This window comes from Cricetulus griseus, chromosome X (assembly GCF_003668045.3).
Source record: "Cricetulus griseus strain 17A/GY chromosome X, alternate assembly CriGri-PICRH-1.0, whole genome shotgun sequence".
Classification (NCBI taxonomy): Eukaryota; Metazoa; Chordata; class Mammalia; order Rodentia; family Cricetidae; genus Cricetulus; species Cricetulus griseus.
Genome location: NC_048604.1, coordinates 83,611,261 through 83,629,035, shown reverse-complemented (window position 1 = coordinate 83,629,035; position 17,775 = coordinate 83,611,261). Strand labels below are relative to the sequence as shown.

At 35.8% G+C, this 17,775-nt stretch overlaps 1 protein-coding gene across 3 annotated transcripts in view; it reads left to right on the top strand.

Moving 5' to 3' along the window:
• The window catches only part of Dmd (dystrophin), a 1,637,847-nt gene that overhangs the window by 1,023,142 nt on the left and 596,930 nt on the right, over positions 1-17,775 (top strand). For all 3 annotated transcript variants that reach the window (XM_035449892.1, XM_035449894.1, XM_035449893.1), the window contains one exon: positions 16,303-16,420. In XM_035449892.1, the coding sequence (XP_035305783.1) occupies positions 16,303-16,420 (118 nt within the window). The remainder of the gene's footprint in view (positions 1-16,302; positions 16,421-17,775) is intronic.

Here is a 17,775-nt window from a genome sequence, read left to right as displayed (position 1 = left end):
GCACTTGGGAGGCAGAGGCAGGCAGAGCTCTGTGAGTTTGAGGCCAGCCTGGTCTCTAGAGCAAGTGCCAGGATAGACTCCAAAGATACACAGAGAAACCCTGTCTTGAAAAAAACAAACAAAAAAAAGTCTCCCAAACAAAAAAAGTCCAGGGCCAGAAGGCTTCAGTGCAGAATTCTACCAGAAATTCAAGGAACAGCTAATCCAATTCTCCTCAAATATTCCACATGGTAGAAGCAGAAGGGACATTGCTGAACTCTTTTTACGAGGCTTCGATAACCTTGGTACCCAAGACACACAAAGACACAACTAAGAAAGAGAACTGCAGACCAATATCCCTCATGAACATTGATACAAAAATACTCAACAAAATACTGGAAAATTGAAACTAAGAACACATCCGAGAAATCATCCACCATGACCAAATAGGCTTCATCCCAGGGATGCAAGAATGGTTCAACATATGAAAATCCAGCAATGTAATCCACCATATAAACAGACTGAGAAAGAAAAATGACATGATTTTCTCACTAGATGCTGAAAAAGCCTTTGACAAAATCCAACACCCTTTCATGATAAAGGTCTTGGAGAGATCAGGGATAACAGGAACATACCTCAACATAATAAAAGCAATATATAGTAAACCAACAGCCAACATAAAACTAAATAGAGAGAAACTCAATGTGATTCCCCTAAAATCTGGGACAAGACAAGGCTTTCCACTCTCTCCATATATCTTCAATATTGTCCTTGAAGTTCTAGCTAGAGTAATAAAACAACAAAAGGAGATCAAGGAGATACAAATTGGAAAGGAAGAAATCAAACATTCACTATTTGCAGATGATACCATAGTCTGCATAAGTGACCGAAAGAAATTCTACCAGGGAAATCCTACAGGTGATAAACACCTTCAGCAAAGAGACAGGATACAAGATTAACTCAAAAAATCATTTGCCCTACTATATACAGTTGATAAATGTGCTGAGAAAGAAATCAGAGAAACAGCACTCTTCACATTTGCCACAAACAACATAAAATACCTTGAGTTTGTGCTAACCAAAAAAGTGATAGACCTGTGTATTAAGAATTTTGAGACTTTAGAAAAAGAAATGAAAGAAGATACAAGAAAATGGAAGGATTACCCATGTATTTGGATATGTAGGATCAACATAGTAAAAATAGCAATCTTGCCAAAAGCAATCTACAGATTCAATGCAATCCCCATCAAAATCCCAGCACAATTCTTCACAGACATTGAAAGAATAATTCTCAATTATATATGAAAAACAAAAGACTCAGGACAGCCAAAACAACCAAAACAGCCCTAAACTAGTGTTGTTGTTTTGTTTTGTTGTTTTGTTCCCTGTACTAGGAACTTCCGGGGGCATCACCATCCCTGACTTCAAGCTCTATTACAGAGCTATATTCTTGAAAACATCTTGATATTGGCACAAAAATAGATAGGGATACCAGTGAAATCGAGTTGAAAACCCTGATATTAACCCACACAACTATGAACACCTGATTTTTGACAAATAAACTATAGTTATACAATGGAATAAAGAAAGAGTCTTCAAGAAATGTTGCTGGCATAACTGGATGCTGGCATGTAGAAGACTACAGATAGCCATGCCTATTGCCATGCACAAAACTCAAGTGCAAATGTATCAAAGACCTCAACATAAATCCAGCCACATTGAACCAATTAGAAGACAAAGTGGGAAATATCTTTGAACCAACTGGGACAGGAGACCGCTTTCTTAATATTATACCAGTAGCTAGGACAATGTGATCGACAATTGATAAATGGGACCTCCTGAAACTGAGAAGCTTCTATAAGGCAAAGGGCACAGTCAGCAAGACAAAACGGCAACCCACAGAATGGGAAAAGATATTGATCAACTCCATATCTGACAGAGGGTTGATCTCCAATATTTACAAAGAACTCAAGAAGCTAGTCTCCAAAACACCAAATAATCCAATTAAAAAGTGGGGTACAGAACTAAATAGTCAATTCTCAATAGAGGAATCTAAAATGGCTGAAATACACCTAAGAAAGTGTTCAACATCTTTAGTGTTCAGGGAAATGCAGTATAAAACAAATCTGTGATAACATCTTACTCCTGTCAGAATGGCTAAAATCAAATATATCAATGAAAGTTAATGCTGGAGAGGATGTGGAGAAAGTGGTATACTTCTCCACTGCTTGTGGGAGTGCCAATTGTACAGCCACTTTGGAAATCAGTATGGCGATTCCTCAGGAAAACGGGAATCAGTCTACCACAAGATCCATCAATTCCACTCTTAGGCATATACCCAAAAGAAGCACATTCCTACAACAAGGACCTCTGTTCAACAATGTCCATAGCAGCATTATTTGTAATACCCAGTACCTGGAAGTATCCTAGATGCCCCTCAACTGAAGATTGGATAGAGAAAATGTTGTACATTTACACAATGGAGTACTACTCAGCAGAAAAAAATAAACAATGGAATCTTAAAATTCGCAGGCAAATGGATGGAACTAGAAGGAACCATTCTGAGGGAGGTAACCCGGTCACAAAAAGACAAACATGGTATGTACTCACTCATATATGGATTTTAGACATAGAACAAAGATTACAAGCCTACAATGCACACCTCCAGAGAAGCTAAGAAACAAGGGGGACTCTAAGAGAGACATACATGTTCCCCTGGAGAAGGGGAAAAAGGGACAAGATATGATCAAATTGGGAGCATGGGGGAGGGGAGAGGGAGCTAGGAGAATAAGAAGGGGAGAAGAGGAGTAGTGAGGAGGACATGAGGGAGCAGGAATTTTGAGTTGGGGGAAAATAGAGGAGAGAAAGATAAGAGATACCATAATAGAGGGAGCCATTATAGGTTTAAAGAGAAATCAGGCACTAGGGAAATGTCGGGGCAGTACAAAGATGACACCGACTAACAATCTAACAGAGGAGAGGCTACCTTAAATGCCCTCCCCTGATATTGAGATGGATGACTAACTTATATGCCACCCTATAACCTTAATCTAGCAGCTGGTGGAAGTAGAAGCAGATACCCACAGCTAAGCACTGAACTGAACTAGAATCCAGTTGCAGAGAAGTAGTGATGAGCAAATGGGTAAAGACCAGGCTGTAGAAACCCACCCAAGCAGCTGCCCTGAACAAGGAGTTCCTCATGGACCCCAGAATGAGAGCTGGGAAACCAGCATGGGACTGATCCAGACCCCGTGAATGTGGGTGTTGGTGAGGACACCTTGGAAATCTATGGGGCCTCTTGTAGTAGATCAGTACTTACCCCTAGCATAGGAAAGGACTTCTGGAGCCCATTAGAGGGATATTCCATTAGCCTAGACACAAGGAGGTGGGCCTAGGCCCTCTCCCAAAGATATGACAGACTCTGAAGACCCCCTATGGACGGCCTCACCCTACCTGGTGAGTAGAAAGGGTATGTGATAGGTAGAGTGTTAGTTGGGGGTGTGGGACATGGGAGGAGGGGAGAGAGAGATAACTGGGATTGACATGTAAAACAATCTTATTTGTAATTCAATTAAAAATGAAGAAAAAAGAAAAGTGACTCCTATTTGAGTACTCATTTCCTACTAAATAATATAGATCTAATACAAAAATATGTTAGCTTTACAAAACAAGTCATAAGGAACTATAAAATGATCCCTGAAAGTCTAGTCTTATATAGATTGTTGTAAGCACTGTGTGGTTGCTGGGAATTGGACCTATGGCATCTGCAAGAGTAACCAGTGCTTCTAAACTCTAAGCTATCTCTCTAACCTCCATGTCCCCTGAATGATGGTGTTAGCTAGGAGGCCTGGGTAGTCTGTAGGGCCTCTGACAGTGGAACCAGTATTTATCCCTAGTGCATGAAAAGACTTTGGGAGCCCATTCCCCATAGAGGGATACTCTCTTAGCCTAGATACAGGGGGAAGGGCCTAGCCCACGCCCCAAATGACTTGACAGACTTTGATGTTCCCTCATGGAAGCCCTCACTCTTCCTAGAGACTGGATGGTGGATGAGATGGGGAGGTAGGGAGAGGCTGCATGGGAGGATTGAAGCCAGAGTTAACAGGGATTTGTATGTAAAATAAGATTGTTTCTAAATTAAATAAAAATTATAAAAAAGAGTCACAATGAAATTACATTGGTAAGTATTGCCAGTGCTGATGATAGTCTTTGAACTGATATTTCTGAAGAAATTTCTATTCTCTCTTATGCTCCAAAAGTCAGTTTATCATTTAAAGTAGGAATTTAAGAATTCAATGAAATATTCTTTCTGAAATAAAATTACCATCCCTCTCTACCCCATTCATTTTAATGTATTATTACAAATGAGTTAAGCAAAATTACTTGATACTTCTCTTGGACACTTTTGTTTAAATCAATGAAGCTGAATTTATTTTTTCTATGTGTAGCAGAGTGACTTATTTACATGGTTTCGGTATAGTGTCAGTCCTTATATGAAATTATGCTTAAATTGTGTGGCTTGTTTTCAGGATAAGAAACTTAACAAAAGGAATAGATATGACTTCCTGTGACAGGGGGAGTATCCTACTACTTAAAAAGTTCCCTCATGGAGCAGATGTTGGATGCTGTGGTACAAGCGTATTATTTCTGAAATATCACTTTTTTGTAGTATTCTTCTGCTCTGAACCCTCCAACTACTCCCTGTTGCTTTTATTGTCTTTATTGTGTCCTTTGTTGTTCACAACCATCTCTGTCTCATTTATGACCTATTTTGTCAAAGTTGTCATAATTCTACCAAGCTGGTCTTCCCCCTCTTTGCCAGTAAATCTTCTGTATTCTTACCCTGACATTTTAGGCTGAGTTCACTTTTTGTTCTGTACATTCTTCTCTCTCATCGCAGAGTCATTAATAATCTTGTTTATCCTCCAAGTTCAGATTTTGGCTTATCTATGACACATGCCCTGGACATAATCTGATTAAAATTCCATTCTTCATCATCCCTTTAGGATAGAGTCTGTGCTCTGTAGACAGTTTCTTTGATCATTTCCCTAATATATTCTGTTAGTGCATAACTATGTGTGTGAACACACCTGAGTAGCTCTTCAGGTCATCTCCCCTGTTGCACTGAAATTTCAGTAACTTCACTGAGGATTCTGTTTTATGTCATCAACCATGAGTCACAAGGCACAGTTCTCATTGCTATATATTATTCATGGAATTCTGTCAATAATTATTTCTGCCCATGTGCTTGATCAGGACATAATTACTATAAATTTTAGCCTTGTTTTATTTGGGGGTTTCAGTGCGCTTTATGCAGCACTGTTAGTGTACAAAATCAGGAATCATCTGTTCCAGGGAACATATAAGCAAGGCTGTCAGATAGTTACATTTCCATGTTCATAATTTGCAATTTGTCCTCTATTTTTTTTTTGGTTTTTTGAGACAGGGTTTCTCTGTGTAGCTTTGGAGCCTATCCTGGCACTCGCTCTGGAGACCAGGCTGGCCTCGAACTCACAGAGATCTGCCTGCCTCTGTCTCCCGAGTGCTAGGATTAAAGGTGTGCGCTAGCAACGCCAGGCTTTGTCCTCTATTTGTTAATGTGGCATGATTATGACTCAATTTGCTTTATAGGGTACTCTGAATAGATAAAACAATTTATCATGATGAGCTAAAGTTAGAAATATTCCAAAATGGTGCTACTCAAGATGAAATAGATATTAATACTAAAAAACATGAGCTACATAATCCCAAAATACTTACGTTCCTAAATTGCTTTGTCTTTTTCTTTATTCTAAGTTATCTGTAAGGATGAACTATTATATTAATTATTATTACTGGCTCATACCCTGGAAGCTGACAAATGTGTTGCACATGACAAAACTGTCTTTAGAAAGTCCCAGATATCCTTTGTTAATATGCCAAATTGACAGAACAATGGGATTTCAAGAAATGTGAACAATGTAGAATAACTAACAGATCTAATGTTGAATAGCTAAAAATATCAGTCTTCTTTGTATCCATTTAGAAATGTATTTGCAAATTATTATCAACAAATTGTAGCCTGAAATTCTTTCTTCTTGACTTTGGAATTATACTTTATGATCCCCCACTCAGAACTCATTACTTCCTGGCTCTTATAACTGAAGATTTTACTTTTCTGCATGTCAAGGGTTTTATGAAATGACAAGTAAATCAACCCTTTGAATTTCCTATTGCACAATAACTTTAAATGGACTGCCTTATTTTTTTGAAAGGGAAAATAATTTTTCTTTCATAATGACATGCTAATAGTAGATTAATTTGGCATTATGCTACTCAGGGAAGGCATTAAATTTGATAGGCTAACAATTCTTCCTACTCTAAAAATCTCAACAAAAACAAAATCATTGTTTTAAAGGAATAGTGAAATGCATTCCACAAACTATCCTACCACCAGTATAAAAGAGTTAGTAGTTAATATCAGTGTCTTAAGTAGCTGTTATACTTTTCTTTTAATGATATCCAAATATTGTTGTTACATTGAAGTACTACAGTTTTGTTCTACAGTTTCATTAATTTGTTCAGAATGTATTGCTTCTTAATAGTCCATGTGAAATAATCAATTAAGCTAATTTTCCAAAGCCAGCCAGAATAGTTATGTGTCAATTACAAATTGAAAACAAACAGTAAAGCTGATTTATATTAGCTTACATACCATTATTTACAAAGAATCTTATACTTCATAAAGCCCATTTGAGACATATATTTCTGTGACATACTCATGCTTTTTCCTCCTTCTTGTGACTTATTTAAATTTTCCAAGGTTTAGGTATATGTGTCAGTCCTAATATGAAGTTGCTTCTCATATAATCCAAATGTTGTTGCTTCCTTACCTCATTCATTTTTAGAATTGTTAATGTCATTACCATTTGCTTTAGTATGTTTGCTGGTTTTACTTGTTACATTCCTGTCTCTAACTTTCTTTCTACCCTGAGCATTTAACTAGTATGGGCCTCAATAATGGACTCATCCTTTGCCAATTTCTTCTTGGTGGGTGCTACCAACAGATCACCACAAGGGAGGAAATTCAGTCAAAGAATATTTGGGTAACTTCCACAGGTCAAATCACTAAGTCATCTCCCTGTAGCTCTTTTTCAGTTTCTAATTTCTGTTCCTCTCTCCTTATTTTTTGATGTTTTGTCCAGAAAATTTTCCCATTCCACTTTGAATGGAATCTTATTTGCTGCAAAAACCTGACTAATTCAGTATATAATATTTTCCTGAAGTCAAAAGAGATTTCTCCCACACCCTAAGTGCACACTTTTTAAAACTTGTGATCGATCACCTCAAAAATTGAAATGCATCTCCAGGAGCTAAACAAGATATATTCACATGATGTATTTTAATTATTGTTTAAATAATAAAGAATAAAATAAAATTAATTGTTAAGTAATTAACAATTAGCCACTGGTTCATACAAGGCCCACAACTTTTTATTTTTTAACCAGTCTAAGGGTTTTAAAGACAGGGTCAAGTATATAATTTGTGAGAAGATCCTTTGTTAATAAAAAGATTTAAATTTTTTGAGTTCTAAATGAAGGTAGGGAACCTTAACATGTGTTCCAAATTCATGGATGACCCTGATTGAGGCCTCAGTCTACTAAGGGAAATTATCATTCAAAGAGTTGCCTTAACTTGTTTAACAACATGCTCAATATCTTTTGTTACTTCATCCAACCAGCCTAATGATGGTTACATACAGATAGTTCTCTTTGACTTTCTTGATATACCAGAGATCTTTAGCTGAATGAATAGAATGGAACTCTATGATTATCATTGCAATGTATCTAAATATTTTCCTCAATTACAGTTTGAAAATAATAGTAACAAACTTAATAAATAAGAAATAATGATTTCTAAAAAGTGGTAACGTAACATACTAATGTTATTGGATCTTAAATGGTCAAACCACAAAAGGCATGATGAGAGCCCTGTTTACTAGTGTCCAGTAATTGATAAGTACATGAGACTATCATCAAATAATAATATGGTGTGTATTCAAAACATTAAAGAGAAACATAATACCAAATATGAAGAAATGGGTATATCATGACCTAAAGGCATGTGTATCATATTAAGACAAAAGAGAAAATATTAGAGGAAATAGATTTCTGAAAGGAAACTGGAAAGAAACCAGGGAAGGTTAGAAAGTCATAGGAACCAAATGTGGATCTGACATAATATGAAGGAAATATAAGTTTGTGTGGAGATACGACACTGTTGAAAAGTTGTTTGAGAGTCCTTAGGCTACAGTTCAGTGTTTCCCAAGTAAAGTTTTTACTCTTCCCACCACATTAAGACACCAGCAAAGAGCACTCTGTAGGAAGACCATTTTGGTGCAATACAATGATGGGTTTCAATACATAGTAGCAAAGGTCTTCAGTAACTTCCTGGAAGTAAAAGGCCCATGCAGTTTCACTGTCATCTCAGTAGCTGTTAGCAACTTAAATTCAATCATTTTGTGTAATTCAAGAAGAATAATAGGTAAGTGCCATTGAAGTTGAACACCCTACAAAGGCACCCATTGGTCCATAAAGTTTCTTGGATATCTTTGCCATGTGCCATGTTTTCCCCTATAATAATACTCATGTTTTGTTTTCATTTCTTATGTACTATTTGGCCCAATTATTACTGCATTTACTAAGATCAAAGTATTCTTTCTTATTCACTGATATAACCCCTATACCTTCTTCAGTTACATACCAGAAATATCAAATAATATTTGCTGAAAGGCCAATTAGGGGACATCATACAAAACTTTTGGTATTTGATCTTCAAATTTACTAACACGATAAATGTCAAGGAAAGCACATATTTCTTTTAAGTTAAAGAATACTAAGAAGACATGAAAACTAAATTTTGTTCATGAGCTTAAGCCAGAAAATAAAAACGTAACTATGAAGGCCATTAATGGGGTAACTGCCACACTCAGAGTAAAGAAGGTGGATAAGATTATACTACTATAGCTGTTTCATTTCCTCACTTAGAAACAGACCAAGATCATATAAAGGAAAGGATATGCTCTTCAAAAGTAAATTCTGAGCTATTCAAACATCAGGACAAATGTTTTTCTTGTCTTGTACATTTAAAATTTTTAAATGCTTTTTTAATGGATTTTAAACATGGGTGCTGCGTTTATATCATTTCTATACACACCTCTTATCTCTCTAATTCTTCCTCTGGCCTCATCTCTCAAACTCACAAACTCTTTAATTATTGTTCCATATGTATGTTACACATACACACACTCTCACACTCTCTGTTCATCCAGTTGTAAAAAACATGTGAAATTTTCCCCATTCACATTGTCACATCAAAGGGTAGTGCCACTGCTGGTCTTATTCTGATGCAGTGTTCCTTGAGAATCAAGTGTGGATGTTGTAATATAGATGTATCAACTGATGTGAATACTCCATGCTTATTGGTTCTTTTCATTTTGAATAATTGTAAATTTCTGTAGTTGTCTCTGTCTGCCACAAAAATAAGCTTTTTGATGAGAGATATGAGGATAATTATTTCATATGCAGTTAGAGATTAAACTGGTTTAGGAAAATGTCAATAGGTTCTCCTTTTAAGATCGGTGACCACCAGCTTTGGATAATTGGCAAGATTTATAGTATCAAGCCTTATTTCTCTCCTGTTGAGCAGTCATTTAAGTCCAATTAAACAAGTTTGGTTTCCCTAAAGACATGGATGTGAAAATTGGACCATTATGGTTATCTTGTCATACTGGTGATTGTTGTAGTTAATAGGCAGCACATCTGGGTAGGATTATCGATTGCTTCTCACCTTTAGAAGCTTGCATTGCACCTTTATAAGAGATAGTCTTCAGGAAGCAGACTTTCAGGTCAGTTCTAAGTTGATTCCCCCAAGTCTAATATTTGAAGTATGTGGTATCTTCAGCAATTAGATTTACCTTCAAATTCTAGGAGACAACCAAGAGCAGTTGTCTTGGAAATAGCACTCCCCGGCATATGTCTAAAGGCCTCATCATCCTACTCAACAGATACTTGTTCAGCCATGTTTATTGCCACCATGTTCACAATAGGAAATAGATACAACCTAAATGTCCTTCAGCAGGTAACAGGTAACTAAAAGATTAAGACAAAGGAAATCAGGAAAATTACAAGTAAATGGATAAAACTAGAAAATGGCATGGCAAGTGAGGTAACCTAGATTCAGAAAAAGAAACACTGCTTAATATATCTGATTTGTGTATCCTAACTCTGAATCTTTAAATCTAAGTATATATCCAGGTATAATAGCAGAAACTTGAAAAAAAAAGATGAGCAGGGGATATACAGGGTAGAGAGGGCCACATAGAACATATATATGTTTTGTGAAAGTTGGAAATTGGAAAACCAGGAAGAGCAGGGTGGTGATCAGATTTTTAAATGTAGCTCTGACTGGCATAGCATTCAATATGTATCCCGTGGTACATTTTCATGCCTGAAACTCATGACAGTCCTCCTGACCCACTATCCAAATGCTGGAGTTACTGACATATGCCACCATATCTTGCTTAAGAGACATGATAATTGCAGTTTTTCTCAAGTTGTTCAAAAAGAAATATATTTTGTGCACAGATTTTACAAACACACACACACACACACACACACACACACACACACACACACACACACACACACACACATACACATGCTGACTGATGAAGAAATATGTTAACTATAAATCTGGGTGAAGAGAACAGGGGTGTTTTTTAAGATTTCTTGTATGTATTTCTGAAAGTTTGAAATCATATGAAAATTTTCATTAATTTCTTTGGTGAATAATGGGCAAAAGGATAACCACAGTTCAGAAGTGTTTATGAAGAAGTTATCAGTAGACATGCTGAGCATTTGGAGAATAAATAGGGAAGTTATTTCACATAGGAAAATATTCAAACTGATTCAAAGTGTGAGAAATGAGAAAGTGAGGTCAATCAGGGCAAATTTGAGTTTAGCCATTATATTTGGAGAAGCAGCTGACAGTGTGGAATGTGAGAAGGCAAAGTGAAGGTGCTCAATGGGATAAAGGTAAAGCACTTTCAGTTACACAAAGTAGACACAGTAACTACCCCACCCAAATGTTTATCACCTCCTATATATGACAGGGTACCATAAACCATTCTACCTCCACAGACTTTATGAATATTTATAAATTTATAATATATTAGGATCTTTACCATAATAGTTAAGCTTAATTCATGTTTGTTCCTTGAAAATGGCAACAATTGAAAATAATCATGTTTGTTGTAATTGAAACTATAAGAAAATGCTTTAATAGAAAAAACACCTTGATTAAGACCTTTCCTTAGATATATGAGAATTAAATGTTCAATTCAGTCTAGATTTTTCTACTTTAATATTATTAAGGTATAATTCCTTTTTAAAGGAGTATGATAATAGATTTTTCTAAGAACCTAAAATGACCTACTTTATAGTATATATGGTTTCGGTGTTTAACTTCCTTTTTTATAGGATTGCTATTTATAACCGCTTCCCTCAAACCTAGGGGGGATTTAATAGGATTAAAGACTTCTGATTCACTTTGTATTTGAAGTTATTTTTTCCCTCCACCTTTGCTCAGCTAGTGGAATCCATGATGAATTTTCATCTCCAAGGGGTAAGCTGTTTGTAGTAAAGTCTGATAGCTGCCTTAGGCATTTTTAGAAATAGCATCAGTTCCTTTTCCTGTGTTTGTTTCTGGTAGAATGATAGAATCCATGTAGACATGATAAATAATAATGCTTAAGTACTATTAAGCATGTAATGGCTGTAGTTTGGTTCATGTAAATATGAAATAAATATCTTAGCTCATAGCAGAGAAATAAATAAGAGCATTCAGCATTCTACTTGTTTAACATGAGTAAAGCTACACTGAGGAAGGTGAAAGATAGAGGCACCCTGATATCATCTGAGGATGTAGATTAATGTTGCACTGTATTTGAGAGGGTAGCATCAGGTAAGAACAGTACATGGGGGTCACAGAATGGAATTTTGAAGACAGATAATTAAGAGATAGGTAGTTCAAATAATGATTTAATCAAGTTTTCTAACACTTAGGAGATAAATAAAACTCCTTGCATTTGACAAGTTGTGGAATTCATTTAAGATGCTGAGTCAAAGAAATTATAAAAGCAAATAAATAAAATATACATAAAGGGAAAATAAATGAAAAATAACCTTCATTCACATTATATTTTGGTGCTCTGTTTCTTACAAAATATCTTTTGGTTGTTATTTTTATAATATACAAATGAAAAATACTTAAATGCACTGATTATTCAAATCCTTTCCTTTTTTCTGTAAAGAAAATCAAAGAATGCTCTTATTCTACCATATAGAAAACATACTTTTGAGGGAGAATATTAGTTTCTGGTGAATTCCACAGCAAAATACTTTATTTCACAGATTGTTTTTGAAATGAATGTTTGTATGTCTTGACCAAGGGATGTAATAAAGATTTGTGATTTTGTTCAGGAATGCACTGCTATATTACAATTGTGAAGGTCTTCCTGTTTTTACAAGGTCTCTTTAAAGGATGTCATTAATAATCTTCTCGGGTGCTTACAAAGCATGTGTCTGTCAGCAGAATTAGAGAATCACCCAACTAGAGAACAGGTTTCACAATAGCCTGAGATGAATTTTGTTCATTAGAGGGGAAAATAGCTTGTTTTAAGCCTAAATTGACATGCTTGCTAATTTCAGCAGTAAAAGCTGTTCTTTGTGGTCAGGTTTAATTTAGAGTCTGCGAAAATTCAAGTGAAAGTTGACGGAGTTACTTTTACAACACACTTCTCAAAGGAAGTTGAAAATCCTAGAAGTAACAAAAGTAGAACAAGCATCAGGAAATACACCTGCAAGTCAAAAGCAAAGAATGCTACCAACAATTGAGCATGAACTAATATGAAATCACAAAGACAATCTGATAGTTAATTCTTATAGAAAACCTTTCAATTATTAAAATACTTTTCACTAGTTATGCAACCATAACAAATACATTTGTTCACTGCCACATCCATAGACCCTAGAATATCTAAGATTTGGAAAAAAACAGCATGTACTAAAATAATTGAAGAAGTAAATGAATGGATGAATTTATATCCTTGTAACTACATGTATTTGTTTATCAAATTTAAGCTAAGTGTTTGGCATTATCTGTAGTTTTAGCATAGCATTTAAAAAATATATGGTCTACTAACCATAATCCTGCTGTCGAAAACAGATCATACTAATGCAACTTTTCAACTTACTGTGTTACAGATGAGCAACTTTTAGCATTCCAACCCTGGAATATGTCTTATTTTATAAAATCTATCTGCAATTGTTGTTCCTACTTTAAATTTTGTTCAGCACTGTCCTGCTTACTTACATTACTTACTTCAGTAGCTGTCTTTGGCAATTTGTTCCATATTTCAAACACACTTTTATATAAAGAAACCATAAAAGCTAGAAACCTGAAAATTGGATTTTTCTTCTGAGCAATCACAACTTACAAATGCAGAAGTCTTGTTAAATGCTAGCCCCTCTGATTTTTTTGAAACACAAAGAAAAGTACTCTAAATAAATGTACATTATTGGAATAAGTTTCTCATACTATTTAATATTACAAGAACTCATTGAGACTAAATCTCAATACTGATCTCCTTACCTATTCACAAAGGAGATGCAGATTGGCGCATTCCAAAACCAAAATCCTGAAGAAATTATTTGGTATCAAAGGGAATAAGAGATAAGAAATATTACTATGTACCATATTTGATTTCTTCACTTTTATTTTCATCACATTTAAAGTCTGACAATGTCTAATTTAGTTATTAAGAGAATATAAATAAGAGATGCATTCCCAACAGGGACGCACATAGGCTAACCGTAGATCATCACTTCTCTCTTTGCTTCTCTAAATCCAATCCCCCAATCTCAGGCTCAGCTCTTCTGCAGTACATCATCTGTTGTACCCTCCCTTCTCCTCTACCCCCCTCTCTAGTAGATCACATAAATCTTTCCCTCCTAATATCCCATTCCCCATTCATTGCCTTATCCAAGCCCCCAACCCCAACCGGCACTTCCTGGGGGCCAATAGGTCACTCTGAACAAGGAAATGGATAGGTTAATTGCAGGTCTTCACTTTTACTAGAAAAGAAGAGCTCAAAATAGCCTTACTTGCAGATGATATGATAGTATCCATAAGTGACCCTATACATTCCATCAGAAATTCTTATAGCTGATCAGAATCAGCTCTCCTATATACAACTGACAAATGCAGTGAGAAAGAAATCAGGAAAGCAACAACATTCACAATAGCTTCAAATAATATAAGGTATCTTGGGGTAACTTTAACCAAGCAAGTGAAAGATCTGTATGGGAATAATTCCAAGTCTTTGAAGAAATACATTAAAGAAGATATCAGATTGAAAGATGTCCCATGCTCGGGCGTTGGTGATGCATGCCTTTAATCCCAGCACTCGGGAGGCAGAGGCAAGCAGAGCTCTGTGAGTTCGAGGCCAGCCTGGTCTCCAGAGCGAGTGCCAGGATAGGCTCCAAAGCTACACAGAGAAACCCTGTCTCGAAAAAACAACAACAAAAAAAGATATGTAGGATTAATATAGTAGAAATGGCCAATTTACCAAAAGAAGCTACAGATTCAAGGCAATCCACACCAAATTCGAACAGCTCTTCAATTCTTCACAGATCTTTAAAAATGATTTTCAGGTTCATATGGAAACACTCCTGACCACACACACAAAAAAACCAACAAGATAGCTACATAATCCTGAATGTTCTAGTGCCTTTAGTACAGGAAGGTACTCTGAAAATAAACACCAACACAGCCACAAACTCTCTGGTCCTGATTGCAAGGGTATACTAGTGCAATGCGGGCACAAGTTTTGTGGGAGTAACCAACCAAAATCTCATTTCACTTAAGGACAACTTCATTACATGGACCTCCTACCTGATGTTTCTAGGGTGACCAAGAACCCAAAAATAGATAGTCTAGAGACCTAAGGTCAAAATACAAAGAAAAATAAGATATGCATGTACAACATCTGTCAGAGTAGTTGTTAATAGATAGAAAATATGGTTTCCTTCACCAAATAAAAATAAAATGTATTAAGTTTTAGAACCAGAACAAGGTAGATTGAAATTTTTCCTATATTTTGGTCATATTTCTAAGGTTTAGGCAATTGAATATCAAGACGAAGATGGCAAGTAGAGGAGATTGGTGTTTGAAGACATAAGGAAGTGATTACTGATTCACATTTGAAGTGGGTTTAATGTTGAATTTATCATTTTGAATGGTATTACAAAAGTCAGTATTAAATTAAAATTATTTATATGAGGATTGGAGAGATGTCTCAATGGTTAAGAGTGCTTCCTGCACAACCATGAAGATTAGAGTTTGCATTCCAGCTTCCAGGATTCCATCTTCCAGGGGATAAAGAGAATCACTGAGGATTGGTGGTTGACAGCACATCTAAAAATAATGGGCTATACATTCTTGGAAAGACCCTATCTCAAAGTACTAAGGTAGAGAGTGATAGAGAAGGACACCTGACACTATGACCTGCATGTGCCCATAAAGCACATATACACCAAAATATTTATATAAAGGACAACTCTGGGGGATAGAGTTTAAGTGATGCAATCCAACCATTTATTATCATATAATGAAGTAGTTAATTTATTAAAAATTAATATCGCAGTCACTTTATTAATTCAGTAAGTCTGAAATAGATCAAAGAAGTTTGGTGATTTTTATAGATAGGCAACTTTAAAGATACTTGCTACAGTTCATCTATATCACCTTCTCATTTTATATGTAAAAGTTTCAGTTACAAAGGAGTAAAATAATGTATCTTAAATGATATATGAAATTGTTCTGTTTCAAACATATATATTCATGTTAAGTTTGCAGGTTGATGTGATTACAAATATAACTAACCCTTTTACAATATACAGTCATAAACCAAAATTACATTTATTAGAAATTCATTTACACAACCCCAAAGGCTCTGAAGTTACACCATCTTAATTCTTAGGTAGAGAAGCAAGTCTCTAATAAGATTTTTATTTGAAATCATCGTGTGTCTAAGAATGAAACATGTTTCACATTCAGTTATTTTCTATAAAGTCTTAAAAACTGTAGATTCATATCCTGTTACATCTTTTTATTTCTAGAAGTGTTTTAGCTTATTTGAAAATAGCACTTTTCCTTTATGCTGTATAAAAGGAATATACAATGCTGGAGAACTGCCAATGCAAGAGATATTTTCTTCTTTCAGGCAACACTACAAGATTTGGAACAGAGGCGCCCCCAATTGGAAGAACTCATTACTGCTGCCCAGAATTTGAAAAACAAAACCAGCAATCAAGAAGCTAGAACAATCATTACTGATCGAAGTAAGTCTCTTAATGAACAAGGCAAAGTTAAGGCCAGATGCATGAAACTCTCAGTAACAGCTCAAAATATAGAAAATGTGAAATATTTGTATATGGTAACTGTTATGTTTTTGTAGAAAAAGAGAAAGAGGAGGCTGCAAGACGAGACATATTGGCTAGTTTATTATATGGCCCGGCAGAGTAAGGAGACTAAGAGAAAAGAGGAACAGAGGTAATGGCTGACTGCCATGGCTGGTCACCATAGAGAGGTAGAGAGAGCATATAGGTGGGAGAAGAGAGAGCAAAGCAGAGAGCAGAGAGAGAGAGAGAGAGAGAGAGAGAGAGAAAGAGAGAGAGAAAGAGAGAGAGAGAGAGAGAGAGAGAGAGAGAGAGAGAGAGAGAGAGAGAGAGAGAGTAGAAAGACTGTGCATGCACACTAAGGTTCCACGCATGCCCAGAGTCCTCATGGGCCGATGACATGATGATGACAAAGCACATTTTCCTGTGTATGCCCTGACTGTTGTCAGGGGGCAGGGTATGTCTCTTAAAGAGGTAGAGCTAATCAGCGTTAAAGTCTGAACCTTTCAGTAACTATTTCAAGGAATATTTTCAGTATAAAAAGTCATCCAATAACTGAATATAACTGCAATGAATTGAAAATTTATGATTATTGTGAAGTTACAACTTATGTAGTCTCAAGACATTGCATGGTGAATGTGGTGAACACAGTATCACAGTGTGGAGGGTTACTTCGTCCTTAATTATACCAGTCTCTCTCTCTCTCTCTCTCTCTCTCTCTCTCTCTCTTTCTCATAGTCCTAGTTGTTTGGCCAAGCCAACACTTGTTGCTTGGACTACCTTTGGAATTGAACTCAGGATCTCTAGAAGAGCAGCCAGCACTCTTAACCACTGACCCATCTTTCTAGCTCCCATGCTTGGACTATCTTTAATGTCTGTCTGCAGTGTCCCTCTAATAGCAATTGTTTATTAGTTACCTTATCAATAGCAGAAAAATTTACCTGTACATATAAAGTCTTTACAAAGTCATTTTATATAATTTTACAGTGATTTTTGGTATATAAGTAATTGGGTTCCAAGTTACTCAAATTGTTCAAGCTTTCAAAACAAAGAACATAGTTTAGAGTTTGCAAGTCCCTTTAAGGTTTAGCAACCTGTTCCTTTGAGTAATTCACCTCTTCTTTTTTTTTTCTGTTTTTAACATGATCACTAGAACTAAGTATATTTATGTTCTACAACTATGTATGGCTTGATCTACTTCCTTAGAGACACTGTCTCTTTCATTTTTTATGATGTTAATTTACATAGCCTGTTCACAGTTGGGAAACCTAAACTCTGATTGCTGTTTGAACTATGAA